Source organism: Oncorhynchus tshawytscha, linkage group LG05 (genome assembly GCF_018296145.1).
Source record: "Oncorhynchus tshawytscha isolate Ot180627B linkage group LG05, Otsh_v2.0, whole genome shotgun sequence".
NCBI classification, from domain to species: Eukaryota; Metazoa; Chordata; class Actinopteri; order Salmoniformes; family Salmonidae; genus Oncorhynchus; species Oncorhynchus tshawytscha.
In genome coordinates, this window is record NC_056433.1 from 17,912,214 (window position 1) to 17,939,177 (window position 26,964).

The following is a 26,964-nucleotide window of genomic DNA, read 5'->3' on the forward strand; positions in this document are numbered from 1 at the left end:
CAGTCTGAAACGGTGTCTGTAAAAGTGTCCTTTCCAAGGCAGAGAAAGAGAAACAGGACTGTCATTCTGACAGGGTGCACGGAGAGCTTAAACTCTGTGTGTTCCCATAGAAAAGCCCCTCTGCCACTGGGCTGTCCACTGTCGGTGACCAAGTCAAGGGGAAAGACGGAACACTGTGGGGCTACTGTGAGCTAAAGCTCAGTCATGCACGGCAGATTCAGGGGGATTTAGGTGGCTCGTCTGCCAGCAATAAAAGACTGAAACAGGATACTTGGGGAGATTAATTACCTAGATAGGCCACGATAATGCCATTTAAATGGGAAAGTAATTAAAGTGCACCTTCCATGAAAATTATTCATTGCTGACGGATTGGGTGACAGACAAATCAGGAGGCATTTACAGAAAGCAACAGGTTAAGTGCCAGAGAGCTTGTGCTTCGGGGAGACCACCGCTGTCTTATTGCAGCTGTTGAATCGGACTGCTTTGCCCGGCTCTCATCAAATTACTGCATGTGGAGGGGCAGAGCAAAAAGAGAGAGAAAAGAATGGGCTCCCAGGTAACGTAAAACCACAGACAAACGCTAGAAAGGAGTATCCGCTTAAGTAGAAAATTACACCGGCTCGGGTGGTGGAAGTCAGTGGGGAATCCTCCGAATCAATCAATCCATTCTGTTTAAGGCCACCATGACAGATTAGGAATCAATCAATGGGCCTTATTGTTCCCAAAAGTGTTACTCTCACCAATGCATTCAGCAATATTCATTTTGTGGTGCTGAAGTGTGGATAAGGTGACCGTATAGATTACTGCTGGAGAACCTGAGAGTATAGGCTTGCATGGTTGCCCTAGAAGTCCAAATACTTCACACTCCCAACATTTATCTAACTAATTTCACTGTGTTAAGGGAGATTGATTATCCAATCATTACACTAATACTTTTATGTTGCTGTACACCTTCATACAAATGACTGACATCAGACAGTCAAGTAGTCCTGACAATACTAGCAGGCCAACAACTTTGTTGAAAGGGGGATATTTGTTTCTCACGCAAAGCCAGAGCAGAGAGGCTTTTCAGATCAAAGTGAAATGCTTAACTTACATTAATGCGTGTTAGAATGCATATTTCCCTGGGTGAATTGGTAGCAAAGGGAATAGTGTGTTCTTCCCTTTGAATGTTTAAATAGGTTTGTTCATGAGGGCACTCTAATCTCCTTTATAGTACAAATGAAGTTAATCAAACAATAGTTCTCTCAAAATAAACAAATAAGCAATTGTTTTATCTGAATCCATTCATCTATAACAATTTATTAAAGAAAGGCTTCCTATATTTTCCATACACTTCACCTCAACAGTTCCACCATGAAAGATGATGTCATAAAGAATAAAAGACAACCCCAATCTTCATCTAGGTGTAAATAATACATGTTGCTTAGTTACAGTATATCCCAGTCCCACTCTGACTCATGCATGCTAGAGGGCTCTGAACACAAACAGCATTGCTCAGCGATAGTAGAAGTTTCTTTCTGATCGCTGCTCCTGGCTAATATGAGCAGTCAGCATTCAAATCATTTCCCACAGCTTTTCCCTTTCTCTCTTTATGATATTGTTTATGCCTCTTGCTGCTCGTACCTCAACAGCATCATCATCTGTGGCTGAGTGTCCCGCCACCACAACACTCCTATAGCCATTCCACTTAACCAATTCCAATCTTATTTCTACCTTGTTCTCCAGTGAATTTTCTGTCTGAGATGTGCACACACACTCTGTTGAATAAATATGAATGGTTATTCCATGAAAGGTTCCCACTCACTGGCTCCTGCCAGAACAGAAGGCCTCATTTACAAGTGTGGCGGCATGAAAGCAGCCGGAGCACGGAGGACCTTCGAGGATGGCTCTGTAGAGTTGTCCAGCAACAATAGAGCCCTGATTGAAATGCACTCTCTGTCTAGCTAGCCTAACTTTCCACGAAAAGAAAAACTCCACATCATCAAGATGTGATGACAAATTTCTATTCATTCACCTGTGGAGGAGGTGGTGAGGACTCGAGGGGGGGAGTCGGATAGAAATTAAGATGATGAACTTGCACTGCGTCTCCAACAGTAGCTATTTAAACACTGAGATGAGAGGTAATTAGGTTTTACTTGGAACAATAAGCACTCAGCACCTTGTACAGTTCCTCAGCTCCACGGCTGCAGCCTGCCTCATCACAGCCTCACTCCACACACTTCCTATGGTATAATTAGAGGAGGTGTGAATTCCTCATCAGATGGATCACCATCTGCATTCGAGCAGCACTGCGGAGCATTCCTTCCCCCAGTCAGTCCCTCTACTCCTCTCCTCCAGCTCCCTCTCCTCTCCTCTGCACAGGCTGATTATCATGCAGGAGAAGAGAGGCACCACCCGCTAGAGGGTTTCTCCTCTCCCTCCTCTCTTTAAGACCTTTTCTGAACCACAGCTCGCTTTCTCTCTCTCTCGCTTTCTCTCTCTCGCTCTCTCTCTCGCTCTCTCTCTCTCTCCCCCCCCCCATCCCCTTCCCCAGGAAAGGTTAATCAATTCTGGATGATGAGCCGTAAAGGGTTTAATAATGCAGTCATTCTTTAACGATGTGGCCATGCATGCTTGCTCGGAAAGGGGCCATTGTTTTAGGAAGCGCCGACGTTCCAATTACAAAGCGCTGGAGCGTTCCCTAACGGCTCCGGGAAGAGCAGCCGGACACAGTGAGGGGCCAGTGCTAAGAGCTGAGCAGGACGGGGTTAATGTCTGGCCTTCTACGTGCACAACAACACTCGGATTCTTCCTGCTGTCTCACATGAAGATCTCACTAACAATATGTGTTTGCCCATCATCAAACTGAGGCCAAACAATCTCTTACATCCATAATGTTGAAATCAGTCATCATGTATCTAGGCTATAGGTTAATAAAACATATATCAACACATCTCATTACAATAAATAGTGGAGTGCATCTTAAACTAGGTTTGCTTCAAATAGTAGCCTACATAGCTTCAAATAGTAGCCTACATAGCTTCAAATAGTAGCCTACATAGCTTCAAATAATAGCCTACATAGCTTCAAATAGTAGCCTACATAGCTTCAAATAGTAGCCTACATAGCTTCAAATAATAGCCTACATAGCTTCAAATAGTAGCCTACATAGCTTCAAATAGTAGCCTACATAGCTTCAAATAGTAGCCTACATAGCTTCAAATAGTAGCCTACATAGCTTCAAATAGTAGCCTACATAGCTTCAAATTCCTTCCTCATCAAAATGCGTCCCTTTATTTCCTTCCATTTATGACGGCTAAATATTCCTCAGGGTGAGCAGAGTAATTGTCTGTTGTCAACATGTAATTATAAGAGGCTTTGAGAGAGCCATGTGTTAATTGTTTTCCCGGTGTTTTCCTGCAGGTCTCCCTCCTTGCAGTGTCCATGTGTCCTTGGCAAGGCAACCACCAGCACCATCCAGCGTGTGTCTCTGTCATCAACTGTGTCACAGAACATACATCATTCCCTACAGTTTATCCCAAATGTATTCTGCTGCCTGGCAGCAATTACCATCCTATTCCACCCATTTCTCTCCCTGTAACCTTCTGGCAATTTAAGAATGGAGGTTGTCGCCATATTCGTTTCTCTACTTTGTTTATTTGATCTTTTCATTTCTCAATACATGCCAAATGTGGTACAATTTTCTATAGTGCAATCAAACGTTGCAGAATGTAACAGATACTGTATGAAGCTTAATCTTACTAGGAGAGTATCATAGCACCATAGGACATGGCTGGATGTGCAGGACTAACCCAATTCTTTCAGCAAAGAATTCAAAGACTTGCAGCTCTTCTCCATTCATGTATAAGGTTGGGTAGGGGTGATACTAAACCCCAAAAGAAAACATCCCTTTCCTCATTTCAGTTAGCCAGTAATCTGAAAGGTGCCTCAAAGTAAAACTTAAACGTATACCACAATAGCCTATTGAGTGCCCCACATGAGTCCCAGAATGCTCATACAAATGTAGGATCTTAATTTGATCACCCTGTTGCAGGAGAACTTTTAAACATTTAAAACTGGTAGTGTATTCAAGGTTTAAAAATGCTTCTGAAGTTTGTAATTTCCACTTTTAAATGTCGGACTTCAGAAAAATGTATCGGCCCCTACAAAAATGTCCATTAATTACAATGCACATAATAATTCACATTTCCTGTTGGTGAAGGGTTATTTTCCTGCTGTAGAAAAGTGACTCAAATTAAAGATCCTACATCTGTAGATACTGGTAAGCAACATGGTTATGATGATAATATTCCCCATACCCTCTTTATATGCCACAATGGCTATGCAATCCTCTTTTTTGAAATGATTAAACCATACAATCTACTTGCCGTGAAGCCGCTCAACATTTATATTACATTCATTCATCTAACAGACTCCCATCCAGAGTGATCCAAAGGAGCAATCAGGGTCAACACCCTGCTCAAGGCCACGTCGACAGTTCTCCCACACGGTCAAAAACAGGGACCTGTGCAGTCCTCTTTCAATAACACTAGTTAGTAGGTCCTTTTTACGCCAACTGGATTTCATGGATGCTTGAGCATGATGGACACATCTTGTTTGGTGGATCCATAGAAATAATTAACAAATAAAAAGATCTAGTGCAGCCTTGAGTTGGAGTGTGTCACCCCAAAAAATACAGCATTTTAATTATGGTAGGTTCCCAGGGGCGTTTAGCGACACGCACTGTTTCCTATGGTAAAACTGGCAGCAAGCCTTGCTACATTAATAATGGTTGCCACCATAGCTCTGACGCACACTTTAAATTCATCTGGGGAATATGCAAACTGTAAATGTTGTGGAAAATATCAGCCTATGATCATTAAAGCCAAAGTAGAATGCTTAAGGTACTTAAGGTGCATGTTCTCAATTGAACTTCACTAATGACTTCAGTGCAAAATACCCATATAATTCTGTCAGAATGTGCTGAGACTAAAGAGCAAACTTTTAACATTATATTGTATCCTAAAATGGCCATATTTGACTCACTTATCATCCTGAACATCTAGAAGACCAAAAAATGCTGCATATGAACATTAATTAAATTTCTTTGTAACACAATCATGAAAGCAATTCCAGCTCACACCAGCCCTCATCAGCCCACACCAGCCCACAGCAGCCCACACCAGCCCACAGCAGCCCTCACCAGCCCTCACCAGCCCACAGCAGCCCTCACCAGCCCACACCAGCCCACAGCAGCCCACAGCAGCCCACACCAGCCCACAGCAGCGCTCACCAGCCCACAGCAGCCCTCACCAGCCCTTACCAGCCCACAGCAGCCCTCACCAGCCCACACCAGCCCTCACCAGCCCTCACCAGCCCACACCAGCCCACAGCAGAGGAATATTGAAGTTCCCCAGCACTTCTACTTTCTCTCAGTGTTCTAGGCAATTAAACTGAACTGAATACTGTAACTCTATGAGCCTACCTGCTTGACTGGTGGCGACGCTGACTGCGGCAAAAAGCCTCTGGGTGCGGCTGAGGTCAGAGACCCCGTTGACGGCCTCCACCTCAAAGGTGTAGTTGGCGTGGGCCAGTAGGTCCACCACATTTACGTAGGTGTCCACTAATTCCGCCTGCTGGGGGGAGTATCCCACGTTCCCCCCGCACGGCACGCACTCCTCGGGCTCCCAGCTGCAGCGCCGGCACATAATCCTGTAGGTGACGTCGTTGCGACCGCCCATGTCTGCCGGCGGGCTCCACTCCAAGCTGACGGTGGTCTGGTTGATGTTGTAAACCAGGTTCTGTGGTGCCGAGGGAGGTCCTGTCAGGGCAGGAGGGAAGACAATGAGAGGAGGGAGAGGAGGAAAGGCGGGAGACGAGGAAGAGTTAAATAACAGAGTGCCAGGGAAGGAAAGTGACAGCCAACCATATGTGTGCACTGACTGGATCTGTGGTTCACCGTTCTGTTCTGTTCCCTCAGACTGAATGCCACGGGACATGCCAGCTCTAAGCCTGACACACAATTATGACAGAACTCAGATCTAAAAAGAAAAACTAGTGCAGGTCGTCAGAGGAAGTTAAATACAAGTAAGGTCAATGTAGAGGAGGTGCTGAAATGGAAATAACCCATGGAGACCATTATAATGCAAAATGACTGCATTACTACCACTCTGATATGATGCTGTGCATGCTAAATATGAATGTTAATCGTTAGCCACTGGTCCTGTGCCCAACGTCATTTGTTTTCTCCCATTTAAGGGGTGTTTTCATTGTTAATCAGCAACAATGATGAATTATTCATGTCTGAAGTATTCAACATTGTAATGTCAAGTCTGCAACAGTATTTACTTTTGAGTGTGAGTATCCTTTTATAGAGATTTGACCTATTTAAAGGTGTGGATGGCTCATGCCAGGACAAGGTAGACCCTTTTTGGATGCCCGCTCTCTTCATTCGATGGTCATGCATCCACAATTCACAAATCAGTGTTTACATTAAAACATGGAATGGGCCTATATGAAAAATGTAAGATTTGTAGGAATATCCCATTTTTAAGTGATTAAGATGTCATTACATTGTATAATTATTCATCCTGAACGGAGGATAAAAGGGAGGCATAAAAGGGCATTATTAGCTCTCTCTCAGTCCTCCCCAAAATATAATTATCCCATGGTGAGACAAAGGGTTTCCTTTCCAATGAATTGCAGAGACACTAAACATATACATTTGAGTAAAATAGGCAGACAGACAAGTCTGACTCACCCCAGAATTTACAAGTGAAATTAAATCTCACAACAGCCTCACAACAGCCTATAGAATAACAATCAGTTCCAGAAAGTCTCCAAACTGCACTACACAAACCATTGCCCTCTGAACAGGGGGTGTAATGGCAAAGAATGACATTCCTCTCATAAAAACAATGATTTACAAATTGCTGCTTTTATCATTCAAATTCCAGCCCTTGTTTTTATGACCCAGATGTTTACATACTGTACACTTGAAATTGAGTGCTCGTTTTATAGCCCCCTTAATGCACCATACAGATGTAGGATCTTAATCATACACAGTTTGCTACAACAGGAAAATAGTCCTGCAGCAACAGGAAATGTGTATTATAATTACTGGACATTTTGTTGTAGGGGTTGACACATTTTCCGTTAGGGCAAATAAAGTCTGATGATTGAAAGTGGAAATTAGAAACTTTAGAAGCCTTTTTAAACTTTGAATACCTACATCTGTAGATTATGATTTGTAATCTTTGTTCATGAGCATTTTTTAAAAACATCTAAAATTCTAAACGACTCCATTTTCATCAGTGAACCCTCGCAAGGAGCTTCTCAACCCATTTAATGAGACAGACGTATTTACAAACAGGTAATAGGTATGCTTAGAGCGAAAACTACAATCGTCTGTGTCAAAAATACTGCACATTTTGTTATTTTACTCATTCCTCCCAGAGGGAGAAGATGGTGAGACTCGGGGCTCTGGAGATGAAAGAGACACCTGTGGCAGGTGAAGAGGAATGACGGCGTGACTCTAGCGAGCACCAAGGCACAACTTCAGCACTGTCGCCGACACTCAACCTGCGTCCTTAAGAATCTTCAGGTACAAAGAGCGAGTCACACAAACAAGCACACGCGCGCACACACACACACACGCACGCACGCACGCACACACACACACACACACGTCTCTGGGGTCTGTTGGTACTGCATTACAATGATCACGGATACCAACAGATAATAGCTAGTTTTACTCAGCCGCTCTCATTGGGTCTCAAGTGACAAAGACCAGGGCAGTGATTTCAGAGATAACAGCTGGAGGAGGATATTGAAATAGAATTTGAGTGGCCTGTGTTTTGGTCTTGGTCTTGTTTTTGCAGACATGCAATACGGTGCAAGCTTCCCCTCTTTGTCCTTGGCTAGACATAGTGCTTCCTGTTCACTTGGTTGGCTTGGTTCCCTGCCTCGACACAGTCATCTCCAAGCCACTGTAGGGTGAGGTGACACTGTCCTCCCCCCGCCTCACTTGCAGCTCGGAGGCGCGACACATCCCGAGTGTCCACCGTCTGTCTGCTGATCCTGGTAGCTCAAGGGCTTGCTGCTCTCGCCTCTCTGTCTCTTTATGTTTCCCTCTCTCACCCCCCTTCCAGGTGAAGTTTCCTTTCCCTCTCTTACCCCCTCCTCCCAGTGAAGTTTCCTTTCCCTCTGTCACCCCCTCCTCCAGGTGAAGTTTAATTTCCCTCTCTCACCCCCTCCTCCAGGTGAAGTTTCATTTCCCTCTGTCACCCCCTCCTCCAGGTGAAGTTTAATTTCCCTCTCTCACCCCCTCCTCCAGGTGAAGTTTCATTTCCCTCTCTTACCCTCTCCTCCAGGTGAAGTTTCCTTTCCCTCTCTTACCCCCTCCTCCCAGTGAAGTTTCCTTTCCCTCTCTTACCCCCTCCTCCAGGTGAAGTTTAATTTCCCTCTCTTACCCCTTCCTCCAGGTGAAGTTTCATTTCCCTCTCTTACCCCCTCCTCCAGGTGAAGTTTAATTTCCCTTTCTTACCCTCTCCTCCAGGTGAAGTTTCCTTTCCCTCTCTTACCCCCTCCTCCAGGTGAAGTTTAATTTCCCTCTCTTACCCCTCCTCCAGGTGAAGTTTCCTTTCCCTCTCTCACCCCCTCCTCCTGGTGAAGTTTCCTTTCCCTCTCTCACCCCTCCTCCTGGTGAAGTTTCCTTTCCCTCTCTTACCCCCTCCTCCTGGTGAAGTTTCCTTTCCCTCTCTCACCCCCTCCTCCAGGTGAAGTTTAATTTCCCTCTCTTACCCCTTCCTCCAGGTGAAGTTTCATTTCCCTCTCTTACCCCCTCCTCCAGGTGAAGTTTAATTTCCCTCTCTTACCCTCTCCTCCAGGTGAAGTTTCCTTTCCCTCTCTTACCCCCTCCTCCCAGTGAAGTTTCCTTTCCCTCTCTTACCCCCTCCTCCAGGTGAAGTTTAATTTCCCTCTCTTACCCCCTCCTCCAGGTGAAGGTTCCTTTCCCTCTCTTACCCCCTCCTCCAGGTGAAGTTTAATTTCCCTCTCTTACCCCTCCTCCAGGTGAAGTTTCCTTTCCCTCTCTCACCCCCTCCTCCTGGTGAAGTTTCCTTTCCCTCTCTCACCCCCTCCTCCTGGTGAAGTTTCCTTTCCCTCTCTCACCCCCTCCTCCTGGTGAAGTTTCCTTTCCCTCTCTTACCCCCTCCTCCAGGTGAAGTTTCCTTTCCCTATCTCACCCCCTCCTGGTGAAGTTTCCTTTCCCTCTCTTACCCCCTCCTCCTGGTGAAGTTTCCTTTCCCTCTCTTACCCCCTCCTCCCGGTGAAGTTTCATTTCACAGATTGGCCTTCCATAGCCCTCACAGTCTGAGATGTCTCAGTCACATGCTAGCTTCTTCTTTCCAACATGGCATTGTGTTGTGTGCGCATATGTGTGTGTCAGCACGCACGTCCGTGTGTGTGTGCGTGCGTGTGAGTCTGTGCATGTGTGTCCTGCCACCTCCTTCTCATAGCGTAATGCAGCTATTTCTCCAGAGACAGGGTGAACCTGTGATATTGCTGATGAATAACCGCCTCTGACAGCACGTTCTCACTCCCCCAAAGTGCCAAGAGAATCTAATGGACGTTTCTCAACTGAATTATATTGTATAAATCAAGATGGCTGACTATTTTGGTTAATAGCAGTTAGTTGATAATTAGGTCATCTTCCTGAGCCTGTCGCTTGTCTGTTTAGAGTTGAGTTAGTCAGAGGGCTTAGGAGAAAAGAATCCTGTGCTTATCTGGTGTGAGAGAAAGCTGCACTGGGAGAGAGAAGTGCTCCAGGCTGTCTCAGCCCTCCACTGCCCTACAGATGTACAATCTTAATTTGATCACCCTGTTGCGGGAAATGTAAAACTTTGGAGTTTAAAAAGACTTCTGAAGGTTGTAATTTTCATTTAGAAATGTCAGACTTGATTTGACCTTAAATAAAATGTATCAACCCCGACAAAAATTATAATCCACATAATAATTAACATTTCCTGTTGCTGCAAAATGATTTCCCTGCTTTAGCAAACTGTCTCAAATTAAAATCATACATCTGTATTAGCTCACTAATTGGAGGGATGGAAGGAGAAAGGGGAGGCTGGTATTCAAATCAGCCAAGCAGTAATCCTTAATCTACAAACACGTGTCATGACCTTTGACCTGGGTGATTAAAACTTGGCTGAGTGAAGCCATGCAGAAGAGAGGGAGGCTGTGATAGGAGGAGAGGAGTGGGGCTCTTACATTTCACTGGCACCCGAACACCCCCTAGCAACTACAGGCAGGAATCAGAATGGACTCTGTTTCTTTCTCTCTGTTTCTCTCTGTTTCTCTCACTCCCTTTCCCTCTCCCTATGTGAGATGTCAACTTGTGGAGGTGGCAAATTTGAGTGGGACGGGGGCGAGAGGAGCTGGGGGAAGGAAGGGGGAGATGGGGAAGAGGAGCTGGGGGAAGGAAGGGGGAGATGGGGGGGAGAGGGGCTGGAGGGGAGGACGGGGTGAGATGGCTGATCATAACTGCCCTTTTCAGATGCTACTACCACCAGCACTATTCACAGCTGTCACATGATTGATGCCCACTCCCCAACCAGTCAACAGCTTCAAGTCTTTGCCCCAGCTTCTGCTCTGAAAAATGTTTGCAGCATTCCTGCAGTGTCACCCGCATACAGTTCTCATTATCTCTTGGCTTTGCATAAAAATGGAGTAAGCAAATATTGTAAAAAGACGATCATATGTTTTTTTCCCTTCTCTCCCAACATGCAATATTTGCAACAATTATAATGCAAAATATATTGTTTGACTAGTGTCCTAATTTTTGTTCTGCGTGGCTTTTTGCCTCTTGCCGTGAATTACCTCCCGTGATGTTGCATCTTTATATTCCCCTTCATCCAATCTTCATCTTAGATGTCTAATCCATCTGCTGCAGAGATCTATCTGTTTGTGCAGAGCCTAACATAAGGGAGGTTTACAAGCGCCCATTTCAAAATATGTCAATCAAGCTGTTTGCTCAAGCAATGTAAATTCGCTTTCGTTTACTATTGTACCCCAGACCATACAAGACCCCACAAAGAAAATGTCCACGAACATTGATGTGGTCACAATAACTTCATCCAACAATAATTTACATATGCAGGCATAAAATAATTGTTAACCTTCTCTATTGGTTGAATGGGAAGAATTAAACTTGACTTAATATTGGTAATTCTGAATAAAATGAATATTTTTCTATGTTGTATAAACCTAGACATAGTGAATCTGTGAAATAGAGAGCTCAATCAGCAGAACAGGCAGAGGGCATCAACAAATAACAAACCAGATGTGTTCTTCTCTTGATCAATGTAAGAGGGATTTGCAGAGCAGTAAAGTGAGTCTTTTCATAAAAGCCACAGGACGGCCCTGGTGGAGAGTGGTTACCGTGGAAATGTGGGCTTTTTTTCTACCAATTTTTGATTGGAGAAGGTAAGGGGTGGGAAGGGATAGGTACCAGGCAACAATTAGGTCAAATTGCATTCAGTGTGTCCTGTCCTTGTTTCAAGTCAATGACTGTATTAAGACTGGCCAGAACAAACACGGGAAGAGCTCAACAGAGAGAGAGAGAGACCATCCCGATTCCTGCTTGTAGTTGCTAGGGAATGGTTAGGGGGCAGTGAAATGTAAGAGAGAGAGAGAGAGAGAGAGAGAGCGAGAGAGAGAGAGACGCTGGAATAACTCACTAATGATAAATCAGCCTGTCAGACTTACAGAAGAAGTCCACTTTTCCACCTCACCTTATTAGCCCAGTCTTGTACCACCCGGCCCACGCTACTGTTCCTTTAAATGAAGACTAATTTCATTGTCCCCCTATCTCTCCCCGTTCTCTCTCTCTCTCTCTCTCTCGCTCCCTCTCCTTCTCCCTCTTCCTCTTCCTCTCCCTCCACATCTACATCTACCTCTCTTTCTCTATCTGTCCCCCTCTTCTCCCTCTCTCTCTCTCTCGCTCCCTCTCCTTCTCCCTCTTCCTCTCCCTCTTCCTCTCCCTCCACATCTACATTTACCTCTCTTTCTCTAACTGTCCCTCTTCTCCCTCTCTCTCTCAATCTCTGTGTAGACTGTCAGTGGTTTGAGGGGGTAAAAATACCCCTTGGCTCTCCTGAATCAACCTGTTTGGGAGCAACAGGAGTGGATTTGGGAGCAAATGAGCCCCGCCCTGTAAAATGATTCCCCTGGCCTGTGTAAACAAGTCATCAATGCTTGTCACATAATTGCCACATTGGCCAGGACAAATGGAGACACAGGGTGCTGCCAGGGCTACTGCTGCTGACTGTAATTGCAATCTTTTAGATGGGAAATGGCAAATTAGCTACCAGCTAGGGGGGGACAGACACCCAGGCCCATTAACATCATTCTAAAGACATATTGGGAAGCTTAAGCAGGGCTCTGGTATGGACTCTGGAGTGGGTTTTCACCAGACTTCATCCAGATTAAACATTCTCAGGGTGGTCAGTAGGGATCTGGAAGGGGTGCGAGATTGTTTGTACGTGTGCAAGGATGTGTTAATGGGGGCATAAATGCAGACTCTACTACAGGTCCTTCCTTCATTTACTTAGCAACACGCCAGTACTTACTTGTGCAGGCCACAGAGGGTGGGTCTGAGTGCGCCCGGTAGTAGCCGTCCTCACAGTCGCAGCGCCACAAGCCCTCCCGGTCATTGTAGCTGTGTGCTGGGCAGCGCGAACACTGCAGGTCCTGGGACGAGGACTTGTAGAACCCACGGCCACATGCTATGACCAGGAGGAGGGAGAGAGAGAGAGAGAGAGAGAGAGAGAGAGAGAGAGAGAGAGAGAGAGAGAGAGAGAGAGAGAGAGAGAGAGAGAGAGAGAGAGAGAAAAGAGAGAGAAGAGAGAGAGAGAAGAGAGAGAGAGAAGAGAGAGAAGAGAGAGAAGAGAGAGAAGAGAGAGAAGAGAGAGAAGAGAGAGAGAGAGAAAAAAATACTTTAGTTCACACTTGAATTCCCATAAAAGAGAAAGGGCATGATGGAACAGAGCATTACACTTGTGCTCACATCACAGAACAGCTGGTGTTTGGATCAACCTGCCCCTCTGGCATCATCAACAAGCTTAACAAACTCTACTTAAAAACACATCACAAATATCACCATGGCAAAGCCTGCACCTGATGGGGAAAAATCACTGCTTATTACAGAGGAAAAATCTGGCTATATTTGGTGTATTTTTTATCCTTTAGTCTTTAAGTTACTCTGTGTCCAAATCAATAAGGACTTAAATATGGTCCAATCACACACACACAGTCGTAAAGAAGGGGTGACATCGCTTCTTCCCCTTCAGGAGGTTAAAAAGGTTTGGCATGGGCCCTCAAATCCTCAAAAAGTTATTCAGCTGCACCATTGAGAGCATCTTGACAGGCGGCATAACTGCTTGGTATGGCAACAGCACCGCCCTCGATCACATGGTGCTACAGAGGGTTGTGCGGACAGCCCAGTACATCACTGGGGCCGAGCTCCCTGCCATCCAGGACATCTATATCAGGTGTTGTGAAAAGAAGGCCCGAAAAATCGCCAAAGACTCCAACCACCCAAGCTCTTCTCTCTGCTTCCGCACGGCAAGTGGTACCGGTGCATCAAGTCTGACACCAACAGGCTCCTGAACAGATTCTATACCCAAGCCATAAGACTAAATAGATAACAGAATGGCTACACTGACTATCTGAGTTGACCCTAGTATTTTATTTTTGTCTCCATGCACACTCACAGGACCCTACACACTTACGCACACTGACACTCCAACACACACATAACATACACACACATTTATAGACTCTACACACACACACACACACACACACACACACACACAATAATAATAATTTACTCTGCTGCTACTCAGTTCATCATTTTGGGGTGGCAGGGTAGCCTAGTGGTTAGAATGTTGGACTAGTAACCGGAAGGTTGCAAGTTCAAACCCCTGAGCTGACAAGGTACAAATCTGTCGTTCTGCCCCTGAACAGGTAGTTAACCCACTGTTCCTAGGCTGTCATTGAAAATAAGAATTTGTTCTTAACTGACTTGCCTGGTTAAATAAAGGTAAAAAAATATATCCTGATGCCTAGTCACCTTACCCCTACACATATCTACCTCCATCACTCCAGTATTCCTGCACATTGTAAATATAGTATTGGAACTGACCCTGGAACTGACCCTGTATAAAGCTTCTTACTTTATCGTGTTCTTCTTATTTTCACTTCTTGTGTATTTTTGTTCTACCTTGTTATTTGTTATTGATTACTGCATTGTTGGGTTTAGAGCTAGCAAAAAAAGCATTTTACAGTGCTTGTTCACCTGACATTAAAAAAACTTGAAACTTGAAATAAAGAAGGGTTTTTGCTAATCAAAGCCCAGTCTGAGAGAGAATGTTGTCCTACAGTGCTCCGTGGGGTGCTCCCATAGAACACAGATAAGGTTGTAGAAATCCTAAATGGATTATTTTAATGTTTCACCTTCAAAAGAAAGAGGTGAGATGAATAGGCTTGTCCACCAGGGATAGGAGACATTCACATGGTTGTTTGTGTGGGTCCATTGACATGTCTCAATGACAATTCATTAATTCAGCCGCTGATTCAATCTATCCACATGAGCATCTTGAATTATCACAGATCATTGTTTTATGCAATGGGCCACAAACTAAATCGTGAGGGGACAAAAAAGGGCATACTTCCAGACAAAATCCAGCGATAATAACATTTTTTTTAGCAAAGAAACAATTCCAGTATAATGAATACAATTATTCATATAGAGGGCTTTGTGAATCACATTATCCAAATTCACTTTTAAGCATTACAGGCTGACTACACCGCTCGCGTCACGTGCGCGAGCACTTCAAAATAAATTTAGACATACATGTTATTCAATTATTGCACCCACACCGCTCGCGTGTGCCAACAAGAGCCTGCGTTGCCAAGGGCTAAAATAGAAATCAGTTCTATTTCTGATGCAGATCTCGCTGCAAGTCCTGCCTCTCAAATCTCCTCATTGGTTTATAGAAGCAGCTACCCATTGGTTATCCCCACGTGGGTGAATGAAAGACGAACGAGGTCAGTGCCAGAAATGAACATAATTTATGAAAGTTGACAATCGCAATATAAAGTCAAGAGAAGAAAAGGCCTGGAAGGAGGAGAGATGGCTAGAAACGATTCGCTTGACCGTTTAATGTGTGGATTAATTGTTGGAGTAGAGGACCTTGTGCATTTCAGGTAAAATAACAATTCAATGTTTATATCCCATGACAAATTAGCTAAATAGGGCAAATTAGCAAGCTAGCTAAATTGCCATAAATGTTTAATGCTTTTCGACCTGTCCCCAAATTAATATAATTGGTTCAGAGTTTGTTTTGATATTTTAACCTGCGTGTCGTGATCGTGTTTGGTGTGGGGGGACAAAATACATTTATGCACGATGGCGCACACGCGCAGGCGGTTTGGGTTCCATGTTAGTGAATAGGGAAATTCTGGGTTTGGCTTTTATTGTCTCAACACTATAAGTCTGCTAATCCACGGTGACCTACTGTTGGTGTAAGATCCTTTGCTAAGCCTTCTGGCCACATGATTTCTGTTCCAATCTGCAAGGAGTCTGTACGCCTGTAAATAGCTCTGCATACAAACTAGCAAATTATAGAAAAACATTTAAAAAATTAAATTTTTTCATGAGCTGCTGGGGAAATTTTCATGGCGATGTTTCCCATTTCAGATCTCCGTTGCACTCTTTTTTCAAGCGTTCAAAATCTTTGGCCATACTTCTGTGACAGATCTAAAATAGAGAGGATAAGGGAACCCAGGTTTCCTCATTGTAACACCGTCTCAGCGTGTGGAGGAGAGCGAAGGACGGGGTATCCCCATTTCAGCAACATAAAAGCCCTGTCACTCCCTATTCATCTCACCAGCCTCATGAAACAAGACATTATTGGGAGAAAGGGTGGGAAAATACATGATTTTAGCTCTAACATTACTTTAGCTGAGATAGCTAGTAATTGAAAAAAGGGTTTTAAGGCTGTGAGAGAAGTGCCTTTGGTTAGAGTTGTGTGCTGCCTGCCGAAACATATTAATCACACATATTCTAATTTACCAATCTACCATAACATTAGACTTTAAGTGCAAACAATGTACCTGCGCAAAGACACACACATAATGCGCTATACCATACTCTGATAAGACTATGTAAATATTCACATAGAGCAGTCCATTTGAAGCAAGTTAAAGATTGGCCAACGGTGCTGTTTGAAAGGCTGCTTTCTCCTCTCTTCTCTCACCACGCATGGCTGTTTAAACACTCTGATAAGCCAGTGTGTCTGTTTACCTTTAGGTTTGAGTAGTGGTGCTCCGCTAAGTGGCCAGCAGTGTGGAGGGGAGGCCCAGCTGAGCCCAGGGCTGCCTGGCTACCATGTTCCCAGGCTGAGCCTCCACATCGCTAGCTAGCAGGCCCAGATTAGTGCTATCTCAGCCACTAGAACCACGGGGCTTTCAAAAGTAAATAGTACTCCATGTTAAAGTTTCCGTGAAAAAAATACTTTATTTTCCTTGTTTTGTCATCAGGGCCCCTGTGTTTATCAACGTGTCTGACTGGCTTTGGCATCCGGAAATGTTTACAGAAGCAACAAGGCGGCAAATTAGGGCCTCAAATCCAACAGCTGTGTGACATGGGTAACCATTTTCTGGGCTCGCCCTGGCTCTCCCTCTCCAGCACTCTCTCACAGTGCACTGAGTGACATGCACAAACACAGCCATCCCAGAGCCTGCATTCCAGTCCCAGCAGCACAGACGCTTTTGGCCAGATCCTGTTCCTGGCATCGTCAGCTGAAAACACACTCTTTAACGGAGATGTTGAAGCATTAGGTAAAAGAGGGTGATAGTTTTTTCCCCCTCATTTTCCCCTTGCAGCAACACATTTCTTTTGGTGTGTGGGGGGATAACACGTCACTGTATAATTACCCTGGGTTTAATCTCTAGTGCTTGTCTGTAATATCAGGACAAACCCGGCCTGCCTCTCATACAGTATTTGAGAACTTCACTGACAGAAGTGTCACACTGACACGGAAACACATTAGAGCACCGTACACGTCCATCTCCTGACTCACAATAATCCATTGCGTTTTACATTGACGCCGAATCCGACAGACAAACTCATACGTGGGGGAAAAAAGTACAGAGACTACTTGAAAATGTCTGGTTTTGTGACACCCGCCCTACACTACCACTCAGATAAAGGCTAGGTTAACAGGCTGTGCTTGTTGACACAGACGGTGGGTTAAAAAACAGGGAGAAGGAGCTGGGACAGACAACACAGGCCTTATTTACACCACACTGCGAAATTAGCCGGTCTTTAGAGAACAGGGCTGAGGTTGAAAATACAAGTCTGACATTCCACCAGGCTCCTTAGCGAGGGGCAACAGACAGCATCTGTAATTTACCTTACAGTGGTCAAACGCTTTCATTCAGCGATGGGTGGAAAAAACTGTCTGCAGTCAGCATTTTATACACTGTACTGATAGAACAGGAAAGGCCTCACTCTGGGGCTAGGAGCACAGTTAGGGAGGAAATGCCCTGACTGACTCCCTATACCGAGGACGTCTCAATCACTCTCCACATCACTCTCCACATTGCGGGGCCACGAGAGGATGAAACAACAAGCCGTCCAACAGACACACACTAAGAAATTAAATTTTCTAATTTTTCAAGATACTGCTTTGTCTGTTTCCTCCGAGCTCAGCTTCTTAACATTCTTCAATTCCATCCAGACGCTCTCTATGTTTGGCAATTGAATGGCAATCTGGGTAAAGGACACAGAGGCAGAAAAAGGAAAGAGGACAGATGAGATTCTCATCCTGTGCTGACATTTTGTGACAGGCTGACATATCGCTTCCTGTGGCCTTACCAGATGATAATTATTCCTAATGTCTCGGCGTGACGCAATGGCACTTGAGTTTTTCCTTCGGTTAATCTTCCACTTAGATTGACAGATCGCATTTCATAAAGGGCCCATTGCCTTCTAGCTAGTTTTACCATTCCAGAAAAGCAACGGTTTTACCTCACTTTTAGAGTCGGTGAAATAGGGAAACAACATAACCCTTACATCTAAACATCTAAATAACCCTTACATCTAAACAGGCTAGTTCTCCATATAATATACTGAGGACAGAGGTGACATCAGGGTCTAAACAGGCTAGTTCTGCCTATCAACTACTGAGGACAGAGGGGACTTCAGGCTCTAAACAGGCTAGTTCTCCATATAATATACTGAGATCAGAGGGGACATCAGGGTCTAAACAGGCTAGTTCTGCCTATCAACTACTGAGATCAGAGGGGACTTCAGTGTCTAAACAGGCTAGTTCTCCCTATAATATACTGAGGACAGAGGGGACATCAGGGTCTAAACAGACTAGTTCTGCCTATCAACTACTGAGATCAGAGGGGACTTCAGGCTCTAAACAGGCTAGTTCTCCATATAATATACTGAGGACAGAGGGGACTTCAGGCTTTAAACAGGCTAGTTCTCCCTATCAACTACTGAGATCAGAGGGGACTTCAGTGTCTAAACAGGCTAGTTCTCCATATAATATACTGAGGACAGAGGGGACTTCAGGCTCTAAACAGGCTAGTTCTCCCTATCAACTACTGAGGACAGAGGGGACATCAGTGTCTAAACAGGCTAGTTCTCCATATAATATACTGAGGACAGAGGGGACTTCAGGCTCTAAACAGGCTAGTTCTGCCTATCAACTACTGAGGACAGAGGGGACTTCAGGCTCTAAACAGGCTAGTTCTCCCTATCAACTACTGAGGACAGAGGGGACATCAGGCTCTAAACAGGCTAGTTCTCCATATAATATACTGAGGACAGAGGGGACTTCAGGCTCTAAACAGGCTAGTTCTGCCTATCAACTACTGAGGACAGAGGGGACTTCAGGCTCTAAACAGGCTAGTTCTCCATATAATATACTGAGGACAGAGGGGACATCAGGGTCTAAACAGGCTAGTTCTGCCTATCAACTACTGAGGACAGAGGGGACTTCAGGCTCTAAACAGGCTAGTTCTCCATATAATATACTGAGGACAGAGGGGACTTCAGGCTCTAAACAGGCTAGTTCTCCATATAATATACTGAGATCAGAGGGGACATCAGTGTCTAAACAGGCTAGTTCTCCATATAATATACTGAGGACAGAGGGGACTTCAGGCTCTAAACAGGCTAGTTCTCCATATAATATACTGAGGACAGAGGGGACTTCAGGCTCTAAACAGGCTAGTTCTCCATATAATATACTGAGGACAGAGGGGACATCAGGCTCTAAACAGGCTAGTTCTCCATATAATATACTGAGGACAGAGGGGACTTCAGGCTCTAAACAGGCTAGTTCTGCCTATCAACTACTGAGGACAGAGGGGACTTCAGGCTCTAAACAGGCTAGTTCTCCATATAATATACTGAGGACAGAGGGGACATCAGGGTCTAAACAGGCTAGTTCTGCCTATCAACTACTGAGGACAGAGGGGACTTCAGGCTCTAAACAGGCTAGTTCTCCATATAATATACTGAGGACAGAGGGGACTTCAGGCTCTAAACAGGCTAGTTCTCCATATAATATACTGAGATCAGAGGGGACATCAGTGTCTAAACAGGCTAGTTCTCCATATAATATACTGAGGACAGAGGGGACTTCAGGCTCTAAACAGGCTAGTTCTCCATATAATATACTGAGGACAGAGGGGACTTCAGGCTCTAAACAGGCTAGTTCTCCATATAATATACTGAGGACAGAGGGGACATCAGGCTCTAAACATGCTAGTTCTCCATATAATATACTGAGGACAGAGGGGACATCAGGCTCTAAACAGGCTAGTTCTCCATATAATATACTGAGGACAGAGGGGACTTCAGGCTCTAAACAGGCTAGTTCTGCCTATCAACTACTGAGGACAGAGGGGACTTCAGGCTCTAAACAGGCTAGTTCTCCATATAATATACTGAGGACAGAGGGGACATCAGGGTCTAAACAGACTAGTTCTGCCTATCAACTACTGAGATCAGAGGGGACTTCAGGCTCTAAACAGGCTAGTTCTCCATATAATATACTGAGGACAGAGGGGACTTCAGGCTTTAAACAGGCTAGTTCTCCCTATCAACTACTGAGATCAGAGGGGACTTCAGTGTCTAAACAGGCTAGTTCTCCATATAATATACTGAGGACAGAGGGGACTTCAGGCTCTAAACAGGCTAGTTCTCCCTATCAACTACTGAGGACAGAGGGGACATCAGTGTCTAAACAGGCTAGTTCTCCATATAATATACTGAGGACAGAGGGGACTTCAGGCTCTAAACAGGCTAGTTCTGCCTATCAACTACTGAGGACAGAGGGGACTTCAGGCTCTAAACAGGCTAGTTCTCCCTATCAACTACTGAGGACAGAGGGGACATCAGGCTCTAAACAGGCTAGTTCTCCATATAATATACTGAGGACAGAGGGGACTTCAGGCTCTAAACAGGCTAGTTCTGCCTATCAACTACTGAGGACAGAGGGGACTTCAGGCTCTAAACAGGCTAGTTCTCCATATAATATACTGAGGACAGAGGGGACATCAGGGTCTAAACAGGCTAGTTCTGCCTATCAACTACTGAGGACAGAGGGGACTTCAGGCTCTAAACAGGCTAGTTCTCCATATAATATACTGAGGACAGAGGGGACTTCAGGCTCTAAACAGGCTAGTTCTCCATATAATATACTGAGATCAGAGGGGACATCAGTGTCTAAACAGGCTAGTTCTCCATATAATATACTGAGGACAGAGGGGACTTCAGGCTCTAAACAGGCTAGTTCTCCATATAATATACTGAGGACAGAGGGGACTTCAGGCTCTAAACAGGCTAGTTCTCCATATAATATACTGAGGACAGAGGGGACATCAGGCTCTAAACAGGCTAGTTCTCCATATAATATACTGAGGACAGAGGGGACTTCAGGCTCTAAACAGGCTAGTTCTGCCTATCAACTACTGAGGACAGAGGGGACTTCAGGCTCTAAACAGGCTAGTTCTCCATATAATATACTGAGGACAGAGGGGACATCAGGGTCTAAACAGGCTAGTTCTGCCTATCAACTACTGAGGACAGAGGGGACTTCAGGCTCTAAACAGGCTAGTTCTCCATATAATATACTGAGGACAGAGGGGACTTCAGGCTCTAAACAGGCTAGTTCTCCATATAATATACTGAGATCAGAGGGGACATCAGTGTCTAAACAGGCTAGTTCTCCATATAATATACTGAGGACAGAGGGGACTTCAGGCTCTAAACAGGCTAGTTCTCCATATAATATACTGAGGACAGAGGGGACTTCAGGCTCTAAACAGGCTAGTTCTCCATATAATATACTGAGGACAGAGGGGACTTCAGGCTCTAAACAGGCTAGTTCTGCCTATCAACTACTGAGGACAGAGGGGACTTCAGGCTCTAAACAGGCTAGTTCTCCATATAATATACTGAGGACAGAGGGGACTTCAGGCTTTAAACAGGCTAGTTCTCCCTATCAACTACTGAGATCAGAGGGGACTTCAGTGTCTAAACAGGCTAGTTCTCCATATAATATACTGAGGACAGAGGGGACTTCAGGCTCTAAACAGGCTAGTTCTGCCTATCAACTACTGAGGACAGAGGGGACTTCAGGCTCTAAACAGGCTAGTTCTCCATATAATATACTGAGATCAGAGGGGACTTCAGGCTCTAAACAGGCTAGTTCTGCCTATCAACTACTGAGGACAGAGGGGACTTCAGGCTCTAAACAGGCTAGTTCTCCATATAATATACTGAGGACAGAGGGGACATCAGTGTCTAAACAGGCTAGTTCTCCATATAATATACTGAGGACAGAGGGGACATCAGTGTCTAAACAGGCTAGTTCTGCCTATCAACTACTGAGGACAGAGGGGACTTCAGGCTCTAAACAGGCTAGTTCTCCATATAATATACTGAGGACAGAGGGGACATCAGGGTCTAAACAGGCTAGTTCTCCATATAATATACTGAGGACAGAGGGGACATCAGGGTCTAAACAGGCTATTTCTGCCTATCAACTACTGAGGACAGAGGGGACATCAGTGTCTAAACAGGCTAGTTCTCCCTATCAACTACTGAGGACAGAGGGGACATCAGGGTCTAAACAGGCTAGTTCTCCATATAATATACTGAGGACAGAGGGGACATCAGGGTCTAAACAGGCTAGTTCTCCATATAATATACTGAGGACAGAGGGGACATCAGGGTCTAAACAGGCTAGTTCTCCATATAATATACTGAGGACAGAGGGGACATCAGGGTCTAAACAGGCTATTTCTGCCTATCAACTACTGAGGACAGAGGGGACATCAGTGTCTAAACAGGCTAGTTCTCCATATAATATACTGAGGACAGAGGGGACATCAGGGTCTAAACAGGCTAGTTCTCCATATAATATACTGAGGACAGAGGGGACATCAGGGTCTAAACAGGCTAGTTCTCCATATAATATACTGAGGACAGAGGGGACATCAGGGTCTAAACAGGCTATTTCTGCCTATCAACTACTGAGGACAGAGGGGACTTCAGGCTCTAAACAGGCTAGTTCTCCATATAATATACTGAGGACAGAGGGGACATCAGGGTCTAAACAGGCTAGTTCTCCATATAATATACTGAGGACAGAGGGGACTTCAGGCTCTAAACAGGCTAGTTCTCCCTATCAACTACTGAGATCAGAGGGGACTTCAGGCTCTAAACAGGCTAGTTCTCCCTATCAACTACTGAGGACAGAGGGGACTTCAGGGTGAGTATGGTGGTGGTGGTGGTGGTCATGGTCATGGTGGTGGTAGTGGTGATGGTGGTTTTCGTGGTGGTGGTGAGTGTGGTGGTGGTGAGTGTGGTGGTGGTGATGGTGAGTGTGGTGATGGTGGTGGTGGTGTGTGTTGGTGGTGGTGCTCCAGCTCTCCTGACCCTCAGTGAGATGGACTGGTGTGGGCTAGTCTGAGGGCACTGACAGGGCCGGGCCTCCCCCTGGCCACCCTCTCATCCAGCCTGATTATGTGTTAAACCAGCCTGCGTGTCTGTCAGGATGGATGGAGAAAGAATGTGAGAGTCGGCAGGCCGGTGAGTGGAGGCCGCAGAGACCCGGAGTGAGAGAGCAGCTTAGAGAGATAGCACCCCATTAGAGTGATAAAGGAGGCCTAGGGAGAGAGCTGCAGTCGACAGGACCAACAGCCAGGCAGACCGGGCTCTGCTCACTGATGTATGCCAGGTGAAGCAGGTCAAACACGATAAAGGAAACAGATTATTTTCTAATTTCAAAACGCCATTGCCTTTCCTTAAACAGTCTCTGTTGCCACCGCCGCTACGATAGGGAAATGTCTTTACAAATATCAACTATAAACACCGGCCCCACAAAATATGGGAAGCTTGTCTAGGCTGGTTTTTATGAATCCATTTCCTCCGAGAGTCTTTTCCTTCTTCCTTGTTTTGCTTGTTCTGACCTCAGTGCTCCGTTGTCTGGCAACACAGCATAAACACATTTATCTCCTATTCACCCTGCGAGGTGTTGTTTCATCAACTCCATTATACTGCTAACTCAATGTTCATATTACCGGGGACATTCTTTGCTAGTAATTTAAAAACACCCTGCTTCTCAACGTTCACGGAGCCATGAAATTCTATTCCAGAATCATTGCTTTAGGTCCATGACTGGGTTTTATTCTGAGGGCATAATATATAATTATGAATGTGACACTGTGTTGTTGGAGAGGGATGTCAATAGCCCTGGAGAAGCTGCGTTCTTCTGCATACTGTGTGGCTCTGATTAGATGGGTGTTTTTGCCATGGCAAGTAGTGTGTTAGGACATCCATCAAGCTCGGTTTACTGACATGTTGTGTACTCTACACAGTTGTTGTTTTTTACGCTAATGCCCTTTGGTTTTTCTTCAACAACCTCTCTTGTTTCCCATGGAGTAAATCTTGCGAGTAATTTCACAGCATCCGCCTAGCAACAGGTGTTTTTAGACTTCTCCACCTCTGTGAGAAAAAACATCTTGAGGTAGCGTACTGCACTTTTCTACTAAATCTCCCTCTTTTTTTTATCCATAAAGAAAGAAAAGAAAGAGAAACTAAGCTGAACAGTTGGGCTTTTGCCCCGAGACATGTTAATCTCCCACCTTTGAAAGGCGAGGCGCCTACCCAGCTCCTGGAAACAGTGGCACAACACACAAAGGAGAGGAGGGAGAGAGAACTGAGACCCTACTGGAACCCTCTTCACAGGGGACGGGGATAGAGTTTCAATGTCTAACCCCTTCCAAACAAGCTACTTTCAAACACCTACACCTCCTGTGGGCTTTTGAATGGAGGGGTGGAGATAGAAGGAGAGAGGAAACAAGGCGACAGTGAGCAAAAAACGAAACAAACTTTCAGATGAAGAATTTTAGCTAGAAAGACCAGATTAAATGGCTGGAAAACCTAAAAACGATCATATTGTCACTAATTCTTCTCAAATAGGCCCACACCACACATAGCTTGAATGGCTGTGCCTGGCTATGCGTGCACTCAGCACACCTAGACAACCCCTCCATTCATCGGTGCTACCTTTGCTTAAGGGGAGATAAGTAGCTTTACTATGAGAAACAAAGAAAAGATTAGCATTCCCTTACACTGTGTTGGATGGCACACTGCTTTGGCCTCCAAACAGCCAAACTCCTGAGGAAGTGTCTGGTTGGACGTACCGAGCTAAGATCAAAGCTAGCTAGCCTACTGATCAACTTTTAAAAGTCTAAAAAATCTATTCTGGCTACCTAAATATTATTTAAATCTTAAAGTATTTTCATTTTATAATTAGAAATATACACATAATTAGGAATGAAATATAACAGAAAAATTTAACTGATTTAACTTATATTAAGTAAAACAGCAGGATAATGTATCAGCTGTGCAATTACTGCTGAATATATTATATTTCTGACATTCCCATTTTGTTGGCTCCACTTAGTCGTCCCCAACACCAAAGGAAGAATCTTTAGCCTCAATTTTTTGTGTCAAACCTAAAACCAAGGCATATATATTAAAAACTAATGCTTAGAAGAGAACAGATTGTATCGGGTGTGATGATAATTATGCCAATACATCCAATTCAATAATCAATATGTACAGTTGTTTTGGCAAATGTCACATTGATAACAAAGGTCACATGATAAGTGTGAAAAAAACAATATTCACAACCAGTTCACAAACTTTTTAAATCTGTTCCTAGTGCATTACAGCCTGAGCTACCGCATGTTGTCAGAAATTGAAATAAGCAACAATAAACCCCAGCACCTGTTTCCTCACTTAGCTATCACACTTATTTACTGCATGGGTCTGCAGGTGGAAAATGAAGGACGTTTTCACATTAAATCATTACAGAATTTATAGCGTTGGTTCCGCATGAGCAGAAACTGAACCTTGTGTCCGTACAAAAGTACACCCTCTTCCAGAGAGAGAGAGAGAGAGAGAGAGCGAGGTCTTCACTTCTTTAATTCATCATGCAGGGTAAGGGCTTTCCAAATGACTTTCCAGTGACATGGAAATGTCCCTGCCTAATCGTCTTTTGTTTAGTTCATTAAACTTGCATGGCGACGGGAGAAAAAAGTCTTAAGGGCAGCTAGCCCGGGCGGCTGGCTACCTTTAAATGGAGGATGTGGCTAGATGTAAGAGGACCTCTTATTGCTGAAAGACTTCTACACTGAAGAGAAGAGACTGTGCTGCTCTCGGGATAAAAGCAGAGGGCCCAAAGTTCTACCCCGACCCAAAGCCCCCTGCAGCTACAACATATCAGCGCTTAAAATGTCCCTAGTCAGCAACCAAGCATTATCTCCAAATTGTGCCAATGCTCTCACCCCTCTCCCCATGCCCCACTTTCCCTCCTACCCCACCCCACTCCAATCCCCATGGACCCACTGCTGTGACAGAAAGGACTGGAACACAGGAACAATTTCAAACCAGCCACTAGTCTCCCTACAGCGGGCCAGCCCCCGTGGGCTCCAGTTACACACAAAGGCGTCCGTTTGGCCTCAGATGGCCGTGCTGATGTGCGCGCTGCTCCACAGAGAAACAGCCAGGTCAACTTAACGAGGCAAAGAGGACCATCAATCCAGATTTGACAACCAACTACACACCAAATCTAAACCCAGCTCAGGTCCTGACAACCAACTACACACCACATCTAAACCCAGATCCTGTCCTGACAACCAACTACACACCACATCTAAACCCAGATCCTGTCCTGACAACTAACTACACACACCACATCTAAACCCAGATCCTGTCCTGACAAGCAACTACACACCACATCTAAACCCAGATCCTATCCTGACAACCAACTACACACCACCTTCAAACCCAGATCCTATCCTGACAACCAACTACACACCACCTTCAAACCCAGATCCTATCCTGACAACCAACTACACACCACATCTAAACCCAGATCCTGTCCTGACAACCAACCACACACCACATCTAAACCCAGATCCTGTCCTGACAACCAACTACACACCACATCTAAACCCAGCTCCTGTCCTGACAACCAACTACAGACCACATCTAAACCCAGATCGTGTCCTGACAACCAACTACTCACCACATCTAAACCCAGATCCTGTCCTGACATCCAACTACACTCCACATCTAAACCCAGATCCTGTCCTGACATCCAACTACACACCACATCTAAACCCAGATCCTGCCCTGACAACCAACTACACACCACATCTAAACCCAGATCCTGTCCTGACATCCAACTACACTCCACATCTAAACCCAGATCCTGTCCTGACATCCAACTACACACCACATCTAAACCCATGTCCTGTCCTGACAACCAACTACTCACCACATCTAAACCCAGATCCTGTCCTGACAACCAA

The 26,964-nt window shown here is 45.0% G+C and overlaps 1 protein-coding gene across 5 annotated transcripts in view; it reads right to left on the bottom strand.

Moving 5' to 3' along the window:
• Nucleotides 1–26,964, bottom strand: part of LOC112249847 (ephrin type-A receptor 7) — a 78,404-nt gene that overhangs the window by 41,499 nt on the left and 9,941 nt on the right. For all 5 annotated transcript variants that reach the window (XM_042321601.1, XM_042321599.1, XM_042321600.1 and 2 more), the window contains exons 4-5: nt 12,615–12,770; nt 5,468–5,803 (exon numbers count right to left, since the gene is read on the bottom strand). In XM_042321601.1, the coding sequence (XP_042177535.1) occupies nt 5,468–5,803; nt 12,615–12,770 (492 nt within the window). The remainder of the gene's footprint in view (nt 1–5,467; nt 5,804–12,614; nt 12,771–26,964) is intronic.